Source organism: Chiroxiphia lanceolata, chromosome 4 (genome assembly GCF_009829145.1).
Source record: "Chiroxiphia lanceolata isolate bChiLan1 chromosome 4, bChiLan1.pri, whole genome shotgun sequence".
Taxonomy (NCBI): Eukaryota; Metazoa; Chordata; class Aves; order Passeriformes; family Pipridae; genus Chiroxiphia; species Chiroxiphia lanceolata.
Window position 1 is genome coordinate 49,203,842 of NC_045640.1, and position 24,952 is coordinate 49,228,793.

At 37.9% G+C, this 24,952-nt stretch overlaps 1 protein-coding gene and 1 long non-coding RNA gene across 5 annotated transcripts in view; one reads left to right on the forward strand and one right to left on the reverse strand.

The window, feature by feature from the left end:
- Window positions 1-24,952, forward strand: part of COL25A1 (collagen type XXV alpha 1 chain) — a 310,589-nt gene that overhangs the window by 277,620 nt on the left and 8,017 nt on the right. For all 4 annotated transcript variants that reach the window (XM_032686841.1, XM_032686843.1, XM_032686842.1 and 1 more), the window contains 11 exons: window positions 1,262-1,306; window positions 2,894-2,938; window positions 3,248-3,328; window positions 4,063-4,125; window positions 5,773-5,823; window positions 6,176-6,202; window positions 10,770-10,823; window positions 15,700-15,753; window positions 16,993-17,019; window positions 17,755-17,808; window positions 24,035-24,112. In XM_032686841.1, the coding sequence (XP_032542732.1) occupies window positions 1,262-1,306; window positions 2,894-2,938; window positions 3,248-3,328; window positions 4,063-4,125; window positions 5,773-5,823; window positions 6,176-6,202; window positions 10,770-10,823; window positions 15,700-15,753; window positions 16,993-17,019; window positions 17,755-17,808; window positions 24,035-24,112 (579 nt within the window). The remainder of the gene's footprint in view (window positions 1-1,261; window positions 1,307-2,893; window positions 2,939-3,247; window positions 3,329-4,062; window positions 4,126-5,772; window positions 5,824-6,175; window positions 6,203-10,769; window positions 10,824-15,699; window positions 15,754-16,992; window positions 17,020-17,754; window positions 17,809-24,034; window positions 24,113-24,952) is intronic.
- The window catches only part of LOC116786331, a 59,188-nt gene continuing 44,345 nt past the window's right edge, over window positions 10,110-24,952 (reverse strand). Inside the window, exons 2-3 of the long non-coding RNA XR_004356882.1 lie at window positions 10,749-10,809; window positions 10,110-10,327 (exon numbers count right to left, since the gene is read on the reverse strand). This is a non-coding gene — a long non-coding RNA (uncharacterized LOC116786331). The remainder of the gene's footprint in view (window positions 10,328-10,748; window positions 10,810-24,952) is intronic.

Consider the following 24,952-nt stretch of genomic DNA (forward strand, 5'->3'; position numbering starts at 1 on the left):
CAACAATGGAACCGATTCTGCTCCTGCTGAATTAATGGCAAAACTTAAGTTTACTTAAGCAAAGAAACCAGGTAAACGAAGAACTCAGTACTTTAGGTACACATCTAGGCAGACAGCTGCTTTGGAATTTTTGGTGTATGTTCCTCTCTGTGGGTGTCTACCTGGGAGTCAAGTGAAAACATGAAGCAGGATTTGAGTACCAAACGACCTTATTTTCAGGTTAGAAATTCAGTTCTTTCAAATTGGCTTGTGAAGAAATTTCATTTGGGAGTTTTCAGACCAGATGAAAATTAAACATTTTCTGAAAAGAAGGCTTGCCTCAGTTACTTTACTTACTATAAATAAGTTAAGCAGAAAGCCCAAGTATGAGGAATTCTCTTTTCCCATCTTATCAGATCTCAGAAATAAAGTTAAAATTTCCAGGACCTCTCCCCAAATGTGTGGACAACTGAAGACTTCAGTCTTCTTACTCCAGTCAATTTCTGTAGGAGGTTTAGCTGCATCCAGCCAGACACAGTACCTGAGAATAGTGACACCAGGTAGGAGATGCATATGGTCCTGCAGGTTCAGCCACTCCTTAAAGCTGCAGACTTGGTATAAACAGATTATTTTATTCTTCTTTTTTGTTTCAAGTTCTTCACTGCAAGATTGCTGTTAGTTGTATTTTCCCATCTGTACATACCCTTTCTTTATGTTAATTCAGGGGATTTTTAAATGTTGGGGGGGGGGGGTTTAAAGCATCCCCACTATGCACCATCCAGACCAGTATTTGATACGTGGCACTGTGTCCACAATCTGAGGTAGAAATGAAAGAAATTACTCCATGGCACTTTCACAAAGTACTGGGTATCCCCAAATGCACTTAATATCCTCTAGCAGAATCCTCTGTGCAATCAGTTGGAGATTTCCCCTGATCTTCACTTGTTTTGAGTCAGGCTGTGAGAGCTGTCAAATGTGGCTGAGGTGAGTTTTGGTCTTCCTTCAATTAAGAGAAGCTTTGCCATTTCCTCAATAGGAGCAGAGGACTTTATGATAAAATATGACCTGAACTGTTCTTTTAACGCTGGTTTTTGTGGTACCCTTCTGGTTGTTGGAGAGTTGTCATAGATTAACAACTTATCCTTAAATGGTCTTGTTTCCCCTTGTGTTCAAAATCTAACTCATTTTGTTACAGTGGCTGTATTAACATTCACCCTGCGCTTACATGGCAAGTTCTTCAGGAATTTATTTAAAAGCTGAGAGATTTGTATGTTCTATTTAGGGACCACCAGGACCACCAGGACCCCAAGGGCTGCAAGGACCAAAGGTGATCTTCCTTATTTTACCCATTGTATCTTAAGGGTGGAGTGTTTTGTTTTTTCAAATGGTGTATGCACGCAGGTAAAAGGAGCTTTCTGGTACAGCTTATTTAACTGTAATTTTACCAAATATGGCATGTTTCCAACTTTGTATCCCAGATTCTTTAACTGTAGCTTTCCAGAATAGGTGCTTTGATTGGTTGCCACACACAGATGCTCAACTAAGAGCCAGAAAAATTAATTAGTACTGAAAGTGTACAGAAGCATCTAACTCAGGGGTCTGCACTGAGGCTGATTCTTAGGATAATGCAAAGTAGCCTCACAACCAGACAGTGGCTCCTATGCCTCACTTCTGGCTGAGTGGGAATGAGATAGGCAAAACTGTGTGCAAGATACCACTGGGCACAGTATGAGTGGATGTGAATGCATCTTTTGTCATGGTGGTACCCACCCAAATAAGTACAGTATTTTCTATTGTTGGTAAAAATTAAAACAGGAGCCTGTGGGCAGGAGCCTGGCTGGAAACCCAGGCCTGCTAATACCACCTGGCTGGTGCTATACATATACCAGAAGGGTTAGTGAGCAACCCACACAGAGGCAATGAATACCATATGCTGCACTGTTGTATAAAATTTGAATAATAAATTTGCCTATACTTTAAAAAAAAAAAAGTGTTTAAGTTAGTGGACTCTCTCTAAATTGCTTTTAAATTAGTTGCTATATTTCTCTATTTCTTAAATACTAGATATTGCATGTTCCCTCAGTGTCTCTAAGCTCTTCCAAGAGCAAATATGTGCATCTTCAACAACAAAACTAGACATTTCAGTTTTAGACTTCATCCAGTCTTTCATATGGAGGTACATCACAATACACGTGTTCATTGTTTTGAGAAATGGTGAGAGACAAAGTTCATTCTTCTGTGTGAAAATTGATAATAGAATACACAGTTAAGTGTGCAGAAATTGCTTTTTGCGTTATCATCTACCCAGCATTTCTGCAGCCTGGAGTATATTGTAAAACACAGAGGAGTTGGAGTGTGGAGGAGGTTGTATTCCTTCATATAGGTGAGCATTTTCATTCAAAATCTGTTACATAAAGCAGAATTCAACACTATGAGAGTTTGCTTCTGATAGCATAGACTCTACCCATCAGTGTTATTTGCTCTCTTAGAGAATGCTTCTCAGGAACTGGTCATAGGACAGTGTTGTGAATGTGAACTCCTTCACTGGATGACTCATATTAGCCAGGAAAAGAAAAGATGAAGTCTCTGTGTGCCTTACATAAGTTGAGAACCATGATTCCACATTTGTTGTGGTAGTGGGCAAAGTTTCCATTGGATTGGGGTCTTTTCACTCCTGGGATTTTGTCTTCTTTTTCATTTCTTTTTATGCACTTGTCTGGTCTTTATGCAACCCAAAGTTTGTGTAGTCTTAATTAGCAGGGCTATTTTTTCGATATAGGAATTATACATATGTTGGGTTTTTTGGAGTAATATTCCCTGGCCTTTTTTGGTTTTAATTATTGCAATTTCTTTGCCTCTTTCCTCAAATGTCTGGGACAACTGGGATAATGCAACTCCATCTTATCTTTTGCAGGGTGAACCAGGATCCCCAGGAACGCCAGGAGTTGATGGAGAGCAGGTACATTATGTGTAAATCGCATAGTGAAGAACATGTGAGCAATCATAGGTTATTTCAAAATTTCCATGACCCCAAGCTGTAACTTAGATTTCATAATCTAAATTAATACTATTATGATAGTAATTAATAAAGATTATTATTATGTTGCTGTATAGATCACTCTGTGATCTAATAATGTCTGCATTTCTACATTGTAATAGCAAAGCTATATGCGTGCACGTGACTTATTCAGCTTATTAGGATCAAAGCTAGAATTCTGTTGGTGTTTCTGGTTTTTTACATAACTTGCTGAATAAGTCCATATTTTAGGGTCTTAAGGGCTCAAAAGGAGATACAGGTGATCCTGGAATGCCTGGAGAAAAGGGAGGAATTGGACTGCCTGGCCTGCCAGTAAGTATGAAAAAATAATTACTTAATTTTAGCTAAAATACTTCTATTTTTTCTCTCTTACATTGTCAGAAGTTTCCAACAGTGCTGATAAATTGCAAATGGAACAGAAAGCACTGGGGAGAAAATTCTGAGATTGTTCTGCAGCTAATCTAGGAGGATGTGTAACATTGTCAGAATTTTTCATTACACTTACAGTCAAAAACAGTATTGCATTGGGAAGAGGTCTAGTATTGTACTTCTCTAGTAATATACAGCACAACTCGGTCAAGTGTAGCTTGTAGGAAAAAGGAGCTATGTTTTGAACACTTGTCAGGAATTTCAGATGACTTAGATTGAGGAGCAAGAGAAAATGCATCAATATTTATGAGACGCATTCTTCATATATATATAAATATATATATATATATATATATATGAAATTTCTCAGTAAAAATAGAAACTGTTCTGAAATTGTATCCATAGTAGAATATATCATGAGTGGAGTGTCAGAATAAGGAATTGTCAGGAATATCCTGCCACAATTGATAGCTATCAATATAAAAGCATCCCTTTACATTTGTTAACAATTATTTATAAAGTAATCCCAAAACTTTTAAAAAGGGTTTCCTTTATATGTGTGCCATCTTATTATTTTTTAAAATTAGAATTATTTGCAAATAAATATTGTCATTTCTAGATTGATTGCTAATAAGATTAAAGCTGTTTATAAATGCTCTTTCCTAATGATTTTGTAGGGAGCCAATGGTATGAAAGGTGAAAAAGGAGATGTTGGTTTTCCTGGTGCCCAAGGTCCTTCAGTAAGTCTCAGTGTGATGTTGCAATGAACACAGGAGTCCAGCAATGGTTCTCCAGCTTTTGATTCTGAACAATACTTCGTATTCATCATGTCTGATGTTTCCTGCGAATAAACAGACTTCTGGTCACTGAGCTAAATACAGGTTAAGTTTTAACAGGTTAAGTTTAAGGAATTATATCTGTTCTGTTCTATTCTGTCACTATGAACGACAGTCCTGCTTGCTTCAGTGAAAGCCTTCTGGCTCTGTTATGAATCAAAGTATAATTGGGGAAAAAAAATCCCCACACAAACCATAACCTGTCTCAACACCTTATATTCTGGGAATCTCAGAAAGTCCAGTGAGAATCAGACTAGACTGACTTCAGACATGTGACCAGGGTAGTGACTAGTTTTATGAGACCAGACATTCTTCTGATTTTTTTCAAAGCATTGCAAGGGCATTAAAAAACAAACAGAAAAACAAAGAAAGCAACAAAACCAAAAATTAACTACACAAAAAAAAACTATACCAAGCAAACAATCTCCCACAAAGTACCTTTATGGTATGGGTGATTAAGATTATCAGAGCACAGTAAGATAGGAGACCTCAAAGCAGTTGTTAACTACCACTACCTTCTCACTGGTGACAGAAGACCTTGGTTCTGAGGAATCAGGGGCTCCCCTGTGTTGTCACAGGACACGATAGGCACCCTGCATCTCTGAGTCTCTTTCTCTGAAATGAAGATTAGTTTGTTACAAATTAATTCACAAAGTCATTCATCTTGTTCTGCTTGTTTTCACTTGAAGGAAGGCTTTCAGTTTTCAGGAGATTTCACAGATGGTGGAATCTGTCTTATGTTTCAAAGTGCATCTTGTTGCCGCTGTTGCCATCACCAGCAGCTAGTGCAGCAGAGTGGTTGTGCATAAGCCTGGAGACCTGGTTTAGCATCCCTGCTGCCACTCTGCAGGTTATGATAACAGCCCTTTGGGATTAAATCCAGGAAGAGAGGTGATATTAAACTGTATATATCATCATAAAATTCCTTCCATGGATTTGTAAGGAACACAGAAAACGAATACAGAATACGCATGCACTAAGTGCTGAGCAACCTGATTACCTATTTTAATGGCTTTTGAGAATTCTTGGTATAAGTGGTCTAAACTAAATAAAGGAGAGAAAGGGCAATTTTGAAAATATGCCAAAGCCTAGCTTGAATTTAGTATCTTTTCCATTCATCAGTATTGAGGAGGGATAAAATAACACATCATCATCTTCTGTTTCTCTTGACTAAGTAAGTACAAGAGAGAACTAAAGAGCACATACCATAAAATGTTAAAATTTCAAGCATCCCTGCTCAATAATGTTTGTTTTACAGAGATTTTTTTTTCCTGATAGTGTCTTAAAGGGTATCGTAGACCCTAGGAATAAGAATCAGGAGACAGGCAAGCTGCCATATGGCACAAGCAAATCTACACTTTTGGTACCCTGTCTTTCAAATCAAAATACTTCCCATTCCTAAAGCCCTGTCTAGATACACTGTCAGTGTTCACTGTTGCATTGCTATTTTTGTAAGTGCTTGCCAACAGAAGGAGGGTCAGTCTGACTTCTGGTATTTTTGCAGGAGTTCTTTACTCTGCATGATTTAATGCCATTGTTTTTTATCTGTAGATGATAGGACCACCTGGACCACCAGGGCCACATGGTCCTCCAGGCCCTATGGTAAGCTTGGGAGGAAGAGGGGGCTTAAGCCCTCTTGCCACTTTAATGCCTGCTTACTAGAAGTGTTATGAGAATACGTGGCCACTAGAGAGGGATCTAATTTACAAATTTTTTTGCATGTCTTAAAATTCATAGGAAGTAAAGAAAAAAGTTTGCACCTGCCTATGTTAGTGTTAATAAGCTAGTGATCTGGTTCAACCTAAGAATCAGGTGTTTACAGGTGCTTTATTGACAGCTGCATTTTGTTTGTGATTACAAAAATATAGGTGCAACTTGCACCCCCATAAAGCAACAAACCCTTAAAAAAATGGTGGTGTATTTTTGTAATGAAAAATAGTATCTTTATTTTCAGGGACCTCATGGACTTCCTGGCCCCAAGGTAAATTAATACCTATCTTGAATAGTCATGCTCTCAGTGTCTGCAAAGTGTCATACTTCGCTCTTTAACACATGCAGCTATGTTTTGTCATGTCTCATTTGATAAATGTTTCTGATATTCTTAAACCTTAAAGCAGATTTTAATATTAACAGACAGCTTAAAAGCTTTTTAAATTTTCTGTGATTCTTTCTGAGTAGTATTTCTCCTCAGCATTAGCTGAGTTCCTTTTCTGTATTAATATTTGTGATATGGCACTGAATTATTTAGTTTCCTGTTTATGGGCAAGCTACTGTTGTACTTGGAATTACTTTGGAATGCAGAAACATGTTACAGGCTCAGGAAATGGAGTCAGATAAACTCTGTTTACACTCTCTTGTATCTCCTGCTTCTTCCAGTGTGCATGGCCTTTCACCTTCTTAGGCACCATGTATTTTGCTGAGCAGTTCCTTCACATGTTATGCTATTTCACCATCACAAACTGATGGGTGTATTTTCATGTTTTCCAAACTGAAATTCCTGATCAGGCAGGTCTGCAATGCTATTTGAACAGTTCCCATAGCATATTACACAAAGATATACTGTAGGGACTCAGTGAAAACAGCTCAGGAGGGTAGAAGTGAATTTTGGCAGAGTTGAATATTTTAATTTGTGCTTTAATTTGGTAATCACTAGTAAGCTAAAATTGAGCATGACACTATAGCATAGCATTTGTTAAGGCCAGTGGTCTTGTCAGGATGAACATTTGAATCACCATGGCTCCCTAATCGCATCTACCTTTCCCAAAAAGTAAGGAAGAGAAGGAGAGGGCCTTTCTTGTTTAATTTTTGGAATTTGTTTTGACTCCTTATGAGACTGTTCATGTTACCTTGGCTCAAGAAGCCCGAGTCATAAATCATTTTTTGAAATCAAGTCTGTTCCATCTTAGCACCAGCCCTGCCTTACCTCAGGCTTTTGGCCTGAGACTCAGGCTTTTGTGGGATTTCTCAGGTCTGTTTCCAAAACTTCAGCTTCAGTGCTACTGCTCTGAAAGTCACATCGAGTCAAATAAAAGAAAAATGAAGAAATGGCTACTTAGGCAGGGTGCAAAGCAACAGATGATGTCTGGAGTTACTTAAAGGAGCAGACTACATTCTACTGAGATATTTTTTTTTAAATATGAATATGGTATAAGGTAACATAATACATTGAAGAGAAAACTAGGAATGAGGCCATAGGGAACAACCTGGATGAAGAACCCATGTATTTCTGTTTCCCAAAAGAGTCAAGTGTGACTGAGCAACCTTCATACTGATGTAGTTTTTCATTATGGGAGAATGATTTATTAGCAACTCCAAGCCCACTGTTATCCTCTTAGTGATGTTTAATATAATAGCCTGTGCATAATTTAACAATCACAACAAGACAAAGTGCCATTTCTTATGTTGTTAAAACTTCTCTGTATGAAGACAGAAACTATGGACCTCCCAAATAGCTTAGCATTGTGTAACCCGTGCTGCTTTTAATTTGTTACTGTTTAATTGTGTATGCTTAAAGGTTTAAAATATCTTTATGTAAGATTTTGCTGCAAATTCCAGTTTACTGTAAGGAAAAGTATTGCTTCCTCACCAAATATACTTTTCAGGAGATCCCACTGTAGAAACCTACAGTTTTGAGGCTTATTTTTCTGAACATTTTCTTTCAGTTGGAATTATCTGCATAGGGTGGTTTATGGGATTTGAGGGATTTCCAAAACCCCCTGAAACTCATTCTTAATTCAAACCATCTAACTATAGTGGCAATTATTAGGAAAAGAATTAAAAAATGTGTTACTACCAAGTTTCCTGTAGGTTTTTTCACACAGATTTTAAATTTCCAGCAGACACTTCCCAAGTGCTTTTGCCCAGTATTGTATTAGTATGTTAATTGCCAGTAAACTGAGAAGGTTGAATTTGTGTCCTTGTTTCAAACTGGAATTTGCAGCTATTTCTGAGTCTGGCTTCTTCTATCCCAGCTTAAGCATCCATTATAGCACCAAAAATTTGGCATTTATACTTTTACATTTAGGGTGAACCAGGGTTAAATGGTCTTAAAGGATTGAAGGGTGAACCAGGTCAAAAGGGTGACAGAGGGCCCCTTGGTCTTCCAGTAAGTAAAAAACCCCAACTATTCAATCTCAGTGGAAATCACAACCTTTTGTTTCTACTCCTGATGAACAACTCTGAATTACTTAGTAGCATACACAGAATATACCATGTTAGAGCAGAGCATAAGCCTTGTTTCGTTTTGTCCCAAATCTGTGCTATTGTCCAAAGTAACGTCCTGTAACACCAGTGCTGTCAGGTTTGGTTTTTTTGTTATGTGTCAGTTGAGAGTCTTCAGTGTCATAAGGATGTCATCACCCCCATTACATTAGTCATACTGTTATTTAAATGTTGCATGGTGTTTGCGTTAGAAAAGGAGTCTTCCCTTTCCTCCATCTCCTCAGTTATTCTTCCTTTGATTGCCCTTCTGCAGTTAAAATGGAGAGGTCTAACTGAGGAAGGTTAAAAATTGGTTTGGGGAATTTAATTTTTTTTTCACTGATTGTTATTTTTTCCTCCCTCTTTAGAAAATTTCCATTCTGAGTGTTTGGCGTAAATTTTTTCTTAGAAGGAAATGAAGAACCCTAAAAATATGGAAACATTAATGTGTTAAAATTTAGGATAATAAAATAGAAAATACTTTATGTGTTTGAAAGCATGCTGAAAAGATAGCGTTACTTTTTTTCTCGCAAAAGGAGTTCATTTTTCCTTTTGTTGTTATGTTGTATGAGGATTATTCTCTGTGATTACATTGTTAACAGTAAAATGGAGAAAAAACACTTAGGTGACCCAAAGAAAGAAACCCCTCTGATTAGTATTTTCAAGAATTATGTGCGGGGCCACTGGACAAGGTCAGCTTCACTGAGAATTTTAGTTTTAATTTATTTTGAGAAAAAAAATCATTTTCACATTGACAGTCACACCTCTGTAGAGAGTGTGTTTTGGAGGCCTGAGTCAACACCCTGAAAATGGCTAAAATGTGGAAGAAAGGTTTCTTTCTTCCAGAAATGTTTGTTCTAATCCAGAACAAAATATGCTATTTGTTTTTCAAATTTGCATAGATCTTGTCTTCTACTGCTTATTGCTTCTAAATGTAATTTTCAGGAGCAAAGTCGAAGATTTTGATGTTCCATGGCTCATTTTATTGAGTTGGGTGGAGTTTTTTAGTTGAGGTTTCTTTTTGGTTTGGTTTGGGTTTTTTTCTGGGGGAGTGTCCCACAGATTATTCCCTTTGTCCCGACTAGTGTTGTCCCGCCCTGCCCGCACTGCAGCGCTGTCGCTGCTGCTCTGCTATTCCCACACAATCCACGAGGGGTCACCCCATCCCCAAGGATGCTGAGGAACATAGCCCAGAGTGCTGGGTGCTGCTGTTGCAGCCCTTGACTGTGCTCTGAACTGAGAGTATATTGGGAAAACAGGAAATGTGATTGTCTCCGGGGCTCTTGGAAATGAATGAGGCCATTGTAGTCAGGATCCAGATTTTGTTGGCTGCATAATGCAGTATTCTTACACTTAAATATTTCCTATTACAGTTAACACACATTTTTCTTCCTTTGTGTATAGTATTCAGTACTGTCGTTATTTACAAATTAGAAAGCATGCAAGTAAATTACAAAGTAAATATTTGTGTGTTAAGGCTCAAAACCACCCTAACATCTGGTGTTTGTAGCACTCCTATAGCTTGACAATATTCTGGTCTAACATACCGTGATGTGAGGACAGGAGTGGGTCAGTGATGTGACACTAAAGTGAGAACAGAATCAGGCTCCTGATGTTTTATGTGAATTTTTAACTAACAATGATGTAGTAATGTGATACCCATTCCAGAACCCTGTCACAACTTGTACTGTACGTTTGAATTATGTTTATTCATCAGTACCACTTACTAATCTCATGTTCTTGTCATTGGTGTTGTACCCATCATCCATGCTTCCACCTAACCACACAGGGAGCATCTGGCTTAGACGGAAAGCCAGGACCCCGGGTGAGTCCCTTGTCTTTCTGTGTCACTCTTCGTTACTGAGTCCATGTCCTTCCCAGGGGCTCTGCCAGCCATGCTCACACACTGCACAGACGAAGAAAGGCCAAATGCTGCAGGCATGTTCCATGCTGTATTAGAGGGGGCTTCAAACAGACTCTTAGGGCAAAACGTGTGGGAAGGATAGTATAATTCTCTGTAGAAGGAGTTCTGAACATTAAAAAGGCGGTTTAGTTTTGATTTTTGGTTGGACAGCTGCCTTAATTGGGTTGTTTATTTTCTTGAGTAAGGTTAGGGATTAAGGTTAGGGATCTGACTAGAAGGATGGTTTACCTCGTAACAGGAAAGGTTATAGGTGAAGTTTTGAAAGCCAAATGGATTTATTCAGCTAGGTCCCACCACAATTAAGTTTGAATTTTCAGCCAGTGAAGACTGATTCCATGTTAGTTCTTGGCTAGTAGACAGCTATTAAAACTAAAGAGTTGCAAGAATGAGACTTTGCTCTTACCCTCTTTGTTTCCTTTTGCAGGGTATAGATGGCTCAGTTGGTCCCCATGGCCCCGCAGGTCCTAAAGGAGACAGAGTAAGTATATGTTCTGTGTACTTCTCTTTACAAAGTGACTGTCACAATGGAAAAATCTCATATGGGAACTTATATTTTACCTTTATTTATATTTAGATGTTGCTAAACACAGCACTATCTCATCTATGTAAGGATCAGCCCAGAACTATATGCATTCTAGTTACACATGCATTTATCTGTTTAAGAGTTGACATTGTAACTCATTAACTTCAGAGGACCTGGTATTTTGAAATGACTAATCAGTAAGAAATGGACAGCACTTTCAAGTTCACAGTACCACGCAGAATGTAATTTTTGTTGGCTTCATTATTTTGTGTAAATTGAAAGAATAAACTGGGACAAAATATAATGTGATCTGATTACATAAGAATGCAATGGCAAAAAAAAAAGAAGAGTATTTCTCTCCTGTATGCACTTAACTGTTTTTATGCAGGAAAAGAGTCTCCAAGCTCTGTAAAATTTAAAATTTTCTTCCTTTTTTTTTTTTTAAGCTTAGAAGATAGGAACCCTCCTTTTTCATTTGAAATATTCACAATAAATTTTCTCTGTGAAAATAGGATAGGAACTCTTAATCTTTAAGTGTGAACCTGTCACCTTTAACAATACAACCATCAACATATACGACAAACCAGAAGATGATACCTCATACTAACTAAAACCTCCAGGGAGTTGCCAGTCCAGAATTTTGTCTCTTTGACTTTCTCACTTTAACAAAACAACTGTGCTAAAGCAACTTCAGACTTGCTGTATTAAGGACAGAGCCACATGGCAGAGGTCCAGTTAGCTTCAACAGCAATACGTCTGAGAAAGGTATGATTCAGTTTTACAGAGCCGTGTACTGAGAAATAAATTCAAAACATGCAGCATAGTTCAAAGTAGGAACAGTAGACTGTAGTTACCACTCAGGTTAGTTAACTATCTGAAGGACTTGGGAATTTCTAATCCCCTAGAATTTTTCTAGGTTCAGTTATCTTTTTTTTCAACTATTTCTCCAATCACTCCGTAAAAAAATAGCTGAACATCATCCTCTGATCTTCAGTAAATAATTTAGATGGGATGTGCACGTAGAAGTATATAAAAATAGCATTTTATTCTTGCATTATGAGTTTCTATGTTAGAGGATATGCACACATACTACCAGTTGAAATGTCTTTGAAAAACAATGTGCTATAATATAAACTATTCTTCTAGTCTGTGGAAAATAACTATTAATATTTTTTCTTGTGGGAGTGTGCAGTCATAAGAAGTCATACATCTGGATCTAGAATCAGCCCTACTGTGGCTGTTGACAAATAGTAGTTAGTAGAAAGGGGGTAGGAATGGCTGTGATGTAAATCAGTTCAATAATTGCATGAGCACAGAGGGAGAGATTTGCGAAAATATAGAGACTAAGGTGTGCAAGAAATTCCTGCACACCCACTATTTTCTGTGTAGCTAAATGAATAGGAGGAAGTTCACAAGACAGATGGAAGGTTTTTTCCCAAACAATCAACTAGCAAGATTATTGCTGTAATTGTTCACTTAATTATTCAGTATCATTTGGGAGGAGTTGTTTGTAGCATAGTTATGTAACAGGTGCCTGGCGTTGATAGATGTCTTGCTACCTAAATAACAAATGATGTGTTTTCAATAGAATTTTACAACTTGCATTTGCAGCTCTTGAACTTGTTTATGTGAAAGCAGGAGGAAAACATTTTTGCCTGCAGATTTCAGACTTTACTTTTCAATTAAAAATAGTGCATAGTGCCACTGCTCACTAGTGCTGGATAGGACCACATTTTGTTGTACTGACAGGAAAAACCTTGGGGCGGTATTAATCTAGAAGGGTATTAGGGTTATTCTACAGAATAATCGTGGATTCATTGTTGGACAGGCTGCATTCAAGGCAATGCTGAAACACTACTCTGAAGCAGAACAGGCTGTTGCGCAAATTAGGGTGGGTTGGTTGGTTTTCAGTTTAGCTATTTAATTAAAATAGAAAACATCATATCATCTTTATACAAAATTTGTTTAGATGGTGAGAAGGTAGACTAAGAAAGTCATGCATGACACTATAATGTGATTTTCTGCATTTCTTTTAGTAGACCAAAATGGTAATTAATACTGTGAATTAACATAATTTATTAGGCTGGTGTTTTACAGTCCTTATTAAATTCCTCAGCTATTGGAAATACCATTTCGCTAGGTGCTTAGGGAGACTTTACTGAGACCATCTTTATTAAATGGAGGAATTGATCATAATAGGCCTCTTAATCTGTATACTGATTAATCTTACTTATATACCATCTTGAGAGAAAATAGAGAACACTGGAAAACAGATAGACATCTTAAACTACTACTACTGAAAGGGGACGTTTAAGCCTGAATGATAATGACAGGCATAGTGTGTATCCAACTTCTTGACCATCTAAAGGATCTGAAAGCTGGAAATGCACATTTCCCTATTTTCCTTTTTTATATTTTATTTTTTTCCTTGATATCAAAGACCTGTTTTTGAGCTTGATTTTGGCTTTCAGATGTGTAGCCTTTGCAACACTTTCATCACTACACACGTGTTGTACTAGTAAGGAAGGTGCATTCTCTTTAATTTGGTTAAAATATTTCTCACTACGGCAGTGTTATAAAATCTCCCTGTCTATCTTAAAGGAGACACTAATTATTCAGCTTTAATCATACAAATGGTAATTCATATTCATCCATGATTCAGGAGACGGAAGTGAAATAGGAGGCAAAAACCTATACTATGGTTTCTATTCTTTGGACACTGATGGATTGTCTTACAAAAAATATTAAAAACCTTCTTGAAGTTTGCAAATATCTGCTTCTCTGAAGGAAATGCTTTATCAGGATGATTGAGGGCAATATATTCATGACAGTCCATCAATCTTATATAACCCATAAACATTCAGGACCTCATCTAATATTCCAGACACATTTCATCATGTGCTTTTGTTGGAGGCAAAAAATTCTGAGTTACACTTCTCCAAATATATTCTTACATAACAGATGAGATTATTTCCTAGACTGATACATTCAGTATCTTTATGTCTACCATATGTTTAGCAACTTTATAAACCTATCTTAAGAGGACTTTGTGCAGTCATCTTTGCTGTTGAAGATTTTTTTTTAAAAAAAGATACTTAACTAGTCTTGACATATTTCAAGTATTGATCAAAAAGCTTTGTAGCTGTTACATACATAGGTCAGTACATTATTTTCTTCTTAGCAAAAAACTTTAAAGCTGCAAGGAATTTGTTGTTTTGAAAATCAACTGTAACTTCCCAATACCTCCGATTGTTCTACAAGGGCATCCAGCCTAAGTGCTGCTCAGAAATAGCTCGGGAATAATAGAATCCAGAAAGATCAGACGTTGCACATCTAATCACCACTAGACTAAAGTAAGTGTCCACCTAAATAATATATGAAGTATTTAAAACAGGTCAAATGTCAGTTACTTTGACAAACTTCTTATTGCTGTGATGATTCAGCCACAGGTTCAGATTAATTTTTTTCTGATGCCTGCTTTTTTGTATAATTCAGTCAATGACATTTAGACTCAGCAGCTCATTTTCAGAACTGTGCCAAGGACTTAGCTGTGCCGATGATCACCACTACTAATTAGGTACACATCTACATCTGTGTCTTGTGCTCTTAGTAATAGACTCATTATTAATTAATAATAATTAGTAAATAACCCAGAGGATTATTTACAGAGAATTATCTCAAGAGCATAATGCAGCAAGTGGTAGAATGAAATACAGCACTTCCACGTACCAGGAGCCTTGCACAAAGCCTTGCATTAGGTTAGGTTCAGGAAAGGGGGTGAAGAAGGGATTCTGCTTAACAAAAACAGAATAGGAGCTTTAAAAACTTGAGGTGGTCAGGATTTTTTTTTTCTTATTTTATCAACACTTGGAGCGGTTTAATTGTCAAAAGAGAGTATGGCTTTTCTGATGGATTTTGTTCAGAAGAAAGAACACCACAGTCTGAAACAAGACTGCTGCCCGCACCTACGTATCAGCCCTGACTCCCTAACAGGCTCACAGGGATCTGTGCTTGAAGTTACCTGGGTAATGCTGCTGACTTGGGAAGTTTGACTTCATGACAACCTTGATAAAGAAAAATCAGAGAGCAAAGGTGGTTACTACTGTCAGCCTGAAATTTATCATCTTGAAATCTCACTTCATTTGACAAAGTTTGCCCTATATCGAGCTTACAAAATGATTTTGGTAGCCCCCGCCTGGTAAGTTTTCCGTGGATTTTAGTGCAGAATGAGATCAAACTTCTGGAGTCATCTCTGTACTTACTTGTTCGTCTTCCACATGAATATAGTTTTGATATAATAAACCAGGGTATTTACATCACTAATCTAGAATTCAGTAGAGCATTTAGCAACACAGTACAGTGCATAGGATAATCTTCACAATGTCACTGTTAATAGCATTGCCTACTTAAATACAAGCTTTGACTGGCACATTATTTTTGCCTGTCACTATGTCACATCTCAGCTGCTGTGTTGAAGCTTGATGCTGTATATCCTTAGTTTTCATTACAACATTAGATTTTTACTGAGAGCAATGTTGCAGCTGTTACAAGCTTAAAATTGACATTGGTGCAAGTTCAGTTTGAAAAATATTTTCAGTTACTAATGTATTTAAAAATGAATGTAGATATCATACACCTTAAAAGCTATTTTGCCTGGAAAGTAACACACACCCTCTCTTTGCACCTTAAGCATTTAATAAAAATAAATGAGTTTGGATATTTTTCACTAAAAATATTTAGGAATGTATAAACTTTAACCTAAAGCACTTGGTAGAGATAATTTCTAAGATCAACAATGTTTTCGTTTGCTTGTTGTGTAACCTTTTCTTAGGGTGAAAAGGGGACTGTAGGTGACCCTGGACCCAGAGGACCATACGGCTTGCCTGTAAGTTGCACAGAGTTTGTACACACTGCACTTTTCATCAGTCCTTGATTAAACTTTCTGTGCTTTATGGCTGCTTTTCACCTAGCAATAGAATTAGTTGGAAAAGGTGAAGATAGACAATAAACCCTGACAGTGCAAGGTCAATGGTCTGTATCACAGTCTTAGATTCCTACCCATGCACATAATGAAACAGATCTGACATGAGTCAGAAAGAGAGAGGAAATCCAGAATACATGTACTCCTGTTTCAGCAGCTTGTGGACATCAGCTGCCCAGGGACCATGTGAGAGTGCCAGGAGTTCAGGATGAACTGCGGAAAGATGTGAATTTCTTAATTAATTCAATAAGCTGCTTGGATTTCCGTACTGCAAGGCTACTTCACCATTATATTTCCATTTTGTTTGACACTTCAGAGACCTGTTTTGTTTTAATTTCTGTGCCAGAAGCAGTATGAGAAATTCGTTGTGGCCCATTTGTAGGTGGAAGTGGTATGCTTTAAATCAACCGTTTAAATTATATAATCCATTTCTAAAATATGAGAGGGAACTTCCTTTGGCCTAACAAGGATATCCCCAATAAAATCAGTTGACTTACTGTGTTTACACTGCTAATGACTGGGTCAGGTGTGTACACGTACATATGTCTTTTCTGTACTTTCATGCAAGAGAAACCATATAAATATGCTTGGCTAGGAACAACCAGCCTTTCCAAGAGACTTGCAATGTTTCCATACGCTCTCCAGTCTAATCTGCTTGATTAATTAATGTAAGCTGGAATACAGACCTATGGTTTAATTAGATCCATTTAATTGGATCAGGAGTCAGTTACCAGAGACAGTTTTCAGGCTCCATGAAGTGTTAAATTAGCTTGCCATGCTTTTTTTATCTGAGGGTCACTTCTGTGAGTTAAATTGGAAAGAAAAAAAATACAATTTCTGTTTCCCCTTCCTGTGAACTAAAAATAAAATTAAAAAATTATAGGCTTTTCTGTATTTTCAGATTAGTCCTGGAATCTGCCTACAAACAAAATTTTACTGTCAAGCAAAATTTTACAGTCAAGTTGTCAGTTCCTGGAAATGTTAAACAGTGACTGCAGTGTCCTTCACTGACAGCAGTGCTGTGTGTACAGCCTCAGCAACGTGGGGTGTCGCTGTGCAGAGGGGGCACAGAAGCTGGGCCTCAAGCCGGCTGTCGGTACCACGGGTTAGGATGTTAATGCAGTTTCTGTGGTTCTTTGGCAGGGCAAGGATGGCGAGCCTGGCCTTGATGTAAGTAATATCTGTGACCAATGTGCTCTCAATGGTCGGTAAGCGTCTTCCAAGAAATAGCTTATGGAGCATAACACCTTTGTTTCCATTTAGTGTGCGTGCAGTACATACAGAGAGTGTGCTAAATGCCTCATTTGCTCTTTCTCTATGATAAAAGAGGACAAAGATTGTGTGATATGCAGCCCTTATCGACAGACACCACCAGATGTGGTGCTTAGTAATATAAGTAGCTGGTCGTTTGGATGTCAGTATGCTGAAAAACTGTGCTTGCTAAGAAAATATTCAGGCTTGTGACTCATTTGTAGAAGAACAAGGAGTCACTAACACTCAGTTAAGTAAATTTATTCTAATTAAAGAGAATAATAATTCCATAACCTGTAATGGATACATTTCAAGGCATAATCTCTTTCTTTGGCATGCTAAAAAAGGTTTTCAGTAAGCCTTTTCCTCTAGTTCTATGCTGAAATCCCTAACTTGAAAGAGTCTTTTTCAGAACATACATATGCTAGCATGGACTGTTGCCATTTTGAGTGGTATGATTTCTTTCTGTAGCTGGCAAATTGCCTCTACGAAACTCTTGGACTTCTCTCTCATGCTCATGTCTATGTATGTGTCCACACGTATATATACAAAGCATGTAGTGAAATAATCATTTTATGCTTTCCAAGAATATTTGAAAACTTAACCTGCATGTGAATAAAAATGAACCTGTCTTTGTCCGTTTTGTTTTCATAGGGTTTCCCTGGGCCTCGAGGAGAAAAGGGTGATATAGGAGAAAAGGGAGAAAAGGTGACCATAGTGTTATTAACTGTTGCTTGATTCCCCAGCCTAGTCAGTTCTGCTGTCTTTATGCTCTAAATTTTCCCATTAAAACTTACCTTTGTTTTTACTGTGTGCCAAAAGGCCGGTCACAGATACATTCTAAGCAAAATCATGAAAAACCACAAAAATGTATGCACAGAAATAGTAATATCCACATGTCCCGAAGTACAGCTTTTTATTTTAGGCACATTTTCTCCAATCCATCCTACTCTTGTTGAAAATCCTAAAATATTTCATCAGAATGACATTAGTCATTCTGGTAGTAATTTTGTACTGAAGAGCCCAGCTCTGTTCCCTGGCAGTTTATCCTAGTTGTACCATGCCTGTACATGCTACCTGTCCCACATCAAATGGATAAGACAGGAACTGTTTGAATTTTTATTTTTGGCAATGTCTGATTTACAGTTAAGTACTTTGTGATACTTGTGGATTGAAATTAAATCATACATTCTACATTCTGGTAAACCAGCTAGACAGTGAAGTTAACAGAAAAAGCCTAACTGCATTTTCGGTGTCCAGACACAGTGACTTGGAAATATGTTTAGTGAAAAGTAATTCAGGACTTAGGGTGTGCAGAGAAAGCTCACAAGCAAATCTCTCCCATTTCTATCCAACACAGAGCCCAGTTGCTGAAATGCTGAATTAGAATTCACATCAAGCCACTTAATATGGAAATCCACACACACAGCAGGTGATTTTTCTAGGTCTATTTTTTCTACATCTATTTTTGTCTAGCTGACATGTACAGGGTTATGCTAGGTCCATTTCCCATCGTGGTGTCCCAAACAAGATGCAGGGTTAAACAGTCACTGAGTGTAGGAGTTCATCTCTGTTTCTTAATACTGTTAGGCAAAGCACTTCCCAAGAATGGATTGAAAAGGGTACTGTGAAATATATCCTTCCCTTCTCTCCCTTGTTATATTGCTTATCTCAGGCTCAGAGATCACTGGTAAGGTATGATTTTGCAGAACTGTTGCTTAAGCAGGTGGTCCATGAGTATTGTAAAGGCAGTGGGTGACCTGACGGAGTAATCACAATGAATGGTGAGCTCTTGCTGTTTTCAGAGATCACAGGTCTGTCACAAGTGAGCAGCTGTTCTCTTTTGAGAGCAGTTATCGGTAGAAAGGTGTAACTGATAACTGCCAGCTCTGAGAGGTGACTGGCAGGATGGCCAGCTTGTGCTAAGTGGCATTTACAGTAGGTGCCAAATCGAATGAGCTTAACAGTGTCTTCTCATACTGAGATACATTAGAAAGGTTGTGTCCAGAAGACAAAAATAAGTTATTACACCTCTCTAATCAATCCCAGTGAGCTTGCTTGAATACTGGCCTTTTGAGCCTCCCAGTTCAAGAAAAACTTGAGAAAGTGGAGAGTAAGAAGGCTACCAAGCTGGCAGAACTCCAGGGCAAACATAACCCATATAAGAGGTCGAAGGAGGTGGACTGGCTTAGTCTGACAACGAGAAGGCCAAACTACTTGAAAGGGGAGATACAAAGATGATGGAGCAAAACTCTTCTGGGTAATGGCAAGTGGTGAAACACAGGACCAGAAGCTGCTCCTGAGAGGTTCAGAGTGGCAGTTAGGAAAACCTTGTTCAGAAAACCTTGTTCACATGGAGGGCAGCATGGCACTGGGACAGTGTACCCAGGAAAGGTGGCTGAACGACTGCCCATGGAGCACTGCAGAATCTGGTCTGCTCTGCTCTGATCTAATCTAAGGTCAGGAATCATCCTACTCAGGATGGGAGCTTAGAGTAGGTGACCTCCAGAACTCCCTTCCAACCAGACCTTCTGAGTCTGTGTTTCCATGTCCAGCTAGAGACAGGCAGACAAAATCCAGTCACCAGAGCCCCCACATCATCTCTGGAATTAAAAATGGAAAGCTGATAAAAAGTTCACTTTTACAAATATTATATGATATGAAAATGGAATAGCTGAGATGTATAAGTGTTTTAATGTCCCTTAGTCCAGCATGCTGGTTTTGTATATTAGTCTGTTGTTCCCAGAGGCTGACCAAATCAGTCAAACAATAGGACTTAGTTGCAAGGGAGTGAGGGAATTGCATGTGGGAATTGTGTGCTACCACAGGCACAGCTAGGTCCTTTTCGGAGTACAGTTGTGATTTAGGCTGTCTGTGACGACTTGTTCTCATGAGCTGCAGGACACATCATCTAAGAAGTCTGCTCCTCCATCCGCCTAAAAATTCAGGAAAAGGCAAAGCCTGTTTCCTGAGAAGAATGCTTGGAATAAAGTTAGTGTGACAGATGTTTCAAAACCCACATTATTTTGTGGACTTTCAGATTAACAGGATTGCCAGGAAGTCTGTAGAGTGAAAATGGAGGTGGAATATCTGCCTTAAAAATTCTCAGAATATTCAAATAAAATTAGAAGGCAAAGGAAGTTGTTCTTTCCCAGTGAAAAGTCTGGGAAGATATGGCTGAATGCTCTGTGAAAGAGACTTCTATTGCTGTTTTAACTCATTTTTTTCAGAAACTGGGGAATATTTGTATCATGTAAGTAAACTGATTTCACCAAAATTACTTTAGCTGCATCAATAGTTCTTTTTCCAAATGAAAAGCTGACTCTCAAAAGACACAAATGAATGCAATAAATCAAAGCTTTCATTATAACAAATTTTCTCAGTGTTTTTCCTTGTGTAAATTACTAATTATCGATGACCAAATTGGTGTAACAGCACCCATTTCAGTAGATATAAACCAGCTTACCAGTTAAGCATCCATCTTATGATTTCTTGGTTTTTTAATATTTCTTACAGTATTGGCTCTTGGACTGACATCACAAAATTGAGATTAATGAGTTTCTAGTTAAGAAACTTAACTCAAATTGCACTTCAAAAATATGTATCATTACTAACATTCTAAAGAGAACTCGTGACGCTTATTTTTTTCATAGATATGCAGGGAATAAATCTTTACTTCTTCAGTTTGAGGTGAGACTTGGACTGCTGTTTTTATTTTAGCGCATCAGCAGTTCTGCTACGGTGAAAGCAAGTTAGTGTTTGCATTATAATGTCCGCTTGACTTGGCTGTAATAATATTTTTAAAAGCCTTCTATCTGTAAATACTCATATAAAATTACAGTCCAGGAGCACTCATCACGAAAAAGATTTGTACAATTGATTTTGTATTTTCTTTGTATGGATAGAAAAAAGTCTTTTAAAAAGGAATAACTTTTAACGAAAGTTAGGATATGTGTTGTGGGGAGAGGGAGGGAAGGGGCCCCTGGTCCCAAATGCACAGTTGTGTCTGTTGTTATAAATTTTGACAGAAGAGTATGATGTGTCTGAACGGAGAATGAAAAGGCATTATCCTTTTCCCCTACACTCTGCACTGATGAAAATCTGTGCACATGAGGATTGGAGGTTGTTCCAACCAGAGAGGTGTTGCAGAAGTGCCACAACTTTGTATTTCTCTAGGCACTGAGGAAGAGCAGAAAGGAATTTATTTTTAACTTCATCAGATGTAGATTTTCCATATCTCTTGTGGGCCTCTGTACTTGAGGACAAGGAGTAAAGATTAAAAAGAAATAACTCAGTCTTGTGGAAAAAGTAGTAAAGTACTCTGGAAATTCAGACTATTGTCTGCACAGATGACTGCTGCATTGCTTTGAATAAGATCATAAATCTGTCCTGCAAAACTGAGAGTTTAAATAGATATCTGCTGGCTTTTAACACAAGTTAAAGAAATGCAAATCTTAAAGAATAGAAAAAGAGTCAGAAACCAAACTGTACAGTCCATTTTCAGAATCCTTTTTGGAGTATGTCCATGCTTTATGCTTGCATACATTCACTGCAAATATATTGGTGTTACACTGAGAACAAAAAACATGAGAATTGACCTTGGAACTGTTGGGTTTCTCTGCTACGCTGCTATCTGTCTAGGTTTAAGATGGAAACTTAGCAAATTTACAGTTCTTGTCTCGTGAAGATTTCTTTTACTTCATAATCTTATCATTTGATAAAGAAGGGTAATGTTTGGGTTGCTATTTTCCCAAATAATATCCTGTGACTTTTTGGCACACAGAAAAGATAGACAAGTAACTTTGCTTCTATTATGACATGAATGCAGTATGTGTTGTTGATGAAACAGTTTTTTCCATTTAAATATGTCAAATATGTTATGATATTAAATGACTAATGTGCTTTCCTTCCTTTTTAAAATCTGATTTATATAATTATTTTTTTATGTGTAAAAATGGATTTTATCTCTTGTTAATAGATTAAGTCTTTCTGTACTGGTGTGGACCAAGTTAAATGTCTGTTTACTATGCTTCGCCTAAATCTGTCTGTTTTTTCCAAAGGGGCATTCCTTCCTTCTCCTTCTACCCTCATTCCTTACAATTCCTCTGTCTTTTTTACCCTTTTCCTCACCAATGAAATCCTCCCAAATAGCCACAACCTCGCTTGCTGGTTCTCCAATGTCATACTAATTTTCCTATGACTATTTTTCCCATTTCTTTGTGATATTCCTGGTTTACTCATCCTTCCTATCCCATTTATTACAATCCTAGCCCAATTTGTTAATTTTTTTAACTGATCCTTTTTGATTTTTGTGAAATTGAGAGCAAACCTGAAACTCATTTACCATTGTGATCAACTGGTGTGAAATCAATTATAAAATGAACTCTCTAAACATCTTATACTGCTTGAAGGTGAGGTCATCTTTGCAGGTAGCTTTGCTGAGGGTAATCAATCATTTCCATCAGAGTTAAAGCATTGGAAGTTTCACATTTAAAAAGAAAACTCAGTGTGAAATCAAAGGACTGAATTTTGTTAAAATAAGTAGATGAAACATTGCCTGCAGTAGAGGGAATATTTGAATGTTGAAATATTTAAATAAAGAATAATTATCACTTCTGATTACTTTCTGATACCAGGACAATATGAAATCATTGAAAGTGTCATAGCACCTCTCCATCAAGCAGTTTGGGTGTTTTGATTCCTGTAGCAGGGTTTGAAATGGTCATGTTATATTTGGAGTGACAGGAGTGCACCCTCAGTGATGTCAGTGGGTTTCTGTGGACACCATGGAGAGCAGGATTTGTTCCAAACACTGTTACCAGAGTGCAAAAGGTCAGTTCAGCAAAGGATGCTCTGGGCCAAGTTCACCCTTGACATGACACCATGGAAGTTCATGGAACTGAGTCAGAGACTAACCATCCCTGTGAAGCATCTGTGCCACAGGTCTTTTTTCAAAAGACTGTGCTGATGGATTCCGCTCTCACAAAGTTCCTTCTGACTAGTGGCAAATTCTCTAGGGAAGCTAACAGATTCAGATTTGTGTGCATGTGCACTCCAGAGGTATCACTTAGACCAAATAGGAGACATCTTCTTTTGGACTGTGGATTGGGGGATTTTGCAGATTTGCCTCTGTCTCAAGAAATCAATTTTTTCAAGCCCTGTTCTAGGTTTCAAAACATTCATAATACTGATATGAAATACCAGCACAAACTAATACAGATTGATTGCGGTTCTTGCTTGTGATCATATAATTTATTTTTCCACATAATGCACCACCCAAACCAGAACACAGTGGTAAGTGTCCTTTCAGCTCTCCATTGGCTTAAAAAGAAAAAACCCAAACTTTAAAACCAATCTTTCTTTAATTTTTTTTCAAAAGAATGAAACTTGTTTTATCCAAACCATTGTATCCACAGGGGGAAAAGGGAAAGAAAGGCAAAAAGGGGCCTAAAGGGGAGAAAGGAGAACAGGGTGCTCCTGGATTAGATGCACCTTGCCCATTGGTACGTCTCACTTATATATTGGAAGATCGATCATCCTGCTGTAAACTGATGGAATAAGAAATGAGGAGAGAGGAACAAGCACAGCTACTGTTGAACCTGTAGTCCTTTGTTAACACAGCTTTATCTCAAGTTCTGAAAATTCTGGAGCAGACTCCGTTTGTCAACATCCTAAATTGGTTTAAATCACCAGACTTAAGACCTTCGGGCTAAATTTGGGAGATTTGGTGGTGGTTTTTTTCATTATTTCTACCAAGCTGTTTGAAAAGGAACCAAATTTGGAATGTGCCAGACTCAGTGCCCCACAGGTTTAAATCACACTACAACAGTCAGCTTGCTCCTCTTGCCTCTCTGTTGTTATTTGTTCACTCCATTTAAGTCAATACTGAAGACATTTCCTTGACAGTAACATTGCAAGTTAATCTTTACAACAGGGATTCCGTGGAATTAAGGGGGAAAAAGGGGAGCCAGGCCAACCTGGCCTGGATGGGCTGGATGCCCCTTGCCAATTGGTACAGTATTTCTCTTTCCTACCAACCCTGCATGCAGTTCCTTTGTTTGTGGTCAGCCATTCTTAATGTAAAGTAATGTTTTTCTGAGCTGACTTTACATTATTCACGTAACACATGCATGTGCATGAACAAACCAGCTGCTTCAAGTGATCATAACCGCAATGAGAGAACACACATTTCTATTGGTACCTTAAAGCTAACTTTCAGCAGTTTGCTCCCACATCACATAGTAATTTATAAGTTTGTATCCTTCCTACATTTTCCCTGAGAATTGTTGGTTTGTTATTTTCCTCACAAAATACCTATTGCCTTACTCACCCTGAACCCAAGTCATTGTGGAAATCCAGCACAATGTTCACTTCTAATTAAGTCTGATGCCTTTTGTCTGCATTGGCTCAGTTCTGCACTTTAGTCTGTCCTAGAGCTACTCTGCACCCTGGACTTCCTTTCAAATCCCCGCAGTCTTAGGTGCATGTTTTCACAATTTGACCAAAGTGAGAGTCATGTACAGAATTATGTAAATACCGTTTCTGAAAATCAAGGTTTTCAGTAAGCCATGCTGGAACTTGGCTTCCAGACCATACACAAGTAATATTTTTGGTGTCTGGCCTGTTCATCAAAGAGTATTCAGACATATCTGGAAATAAAAAGCTTACCTGAGGTTTGTAAGAAGATAACAGTCTGCAGCCCAAACCCTGTCTTTGTTATTTAATGTCTCCAATTTAATGGTCCTACCCTTGGAACTTACCTTCCTGGAATACACACAACACTCCCCACCCTATGTTAGCATGAATTCAAGTTCCCACCTGTACTAAAATGCTACTTCTTGACCCTCTCCCT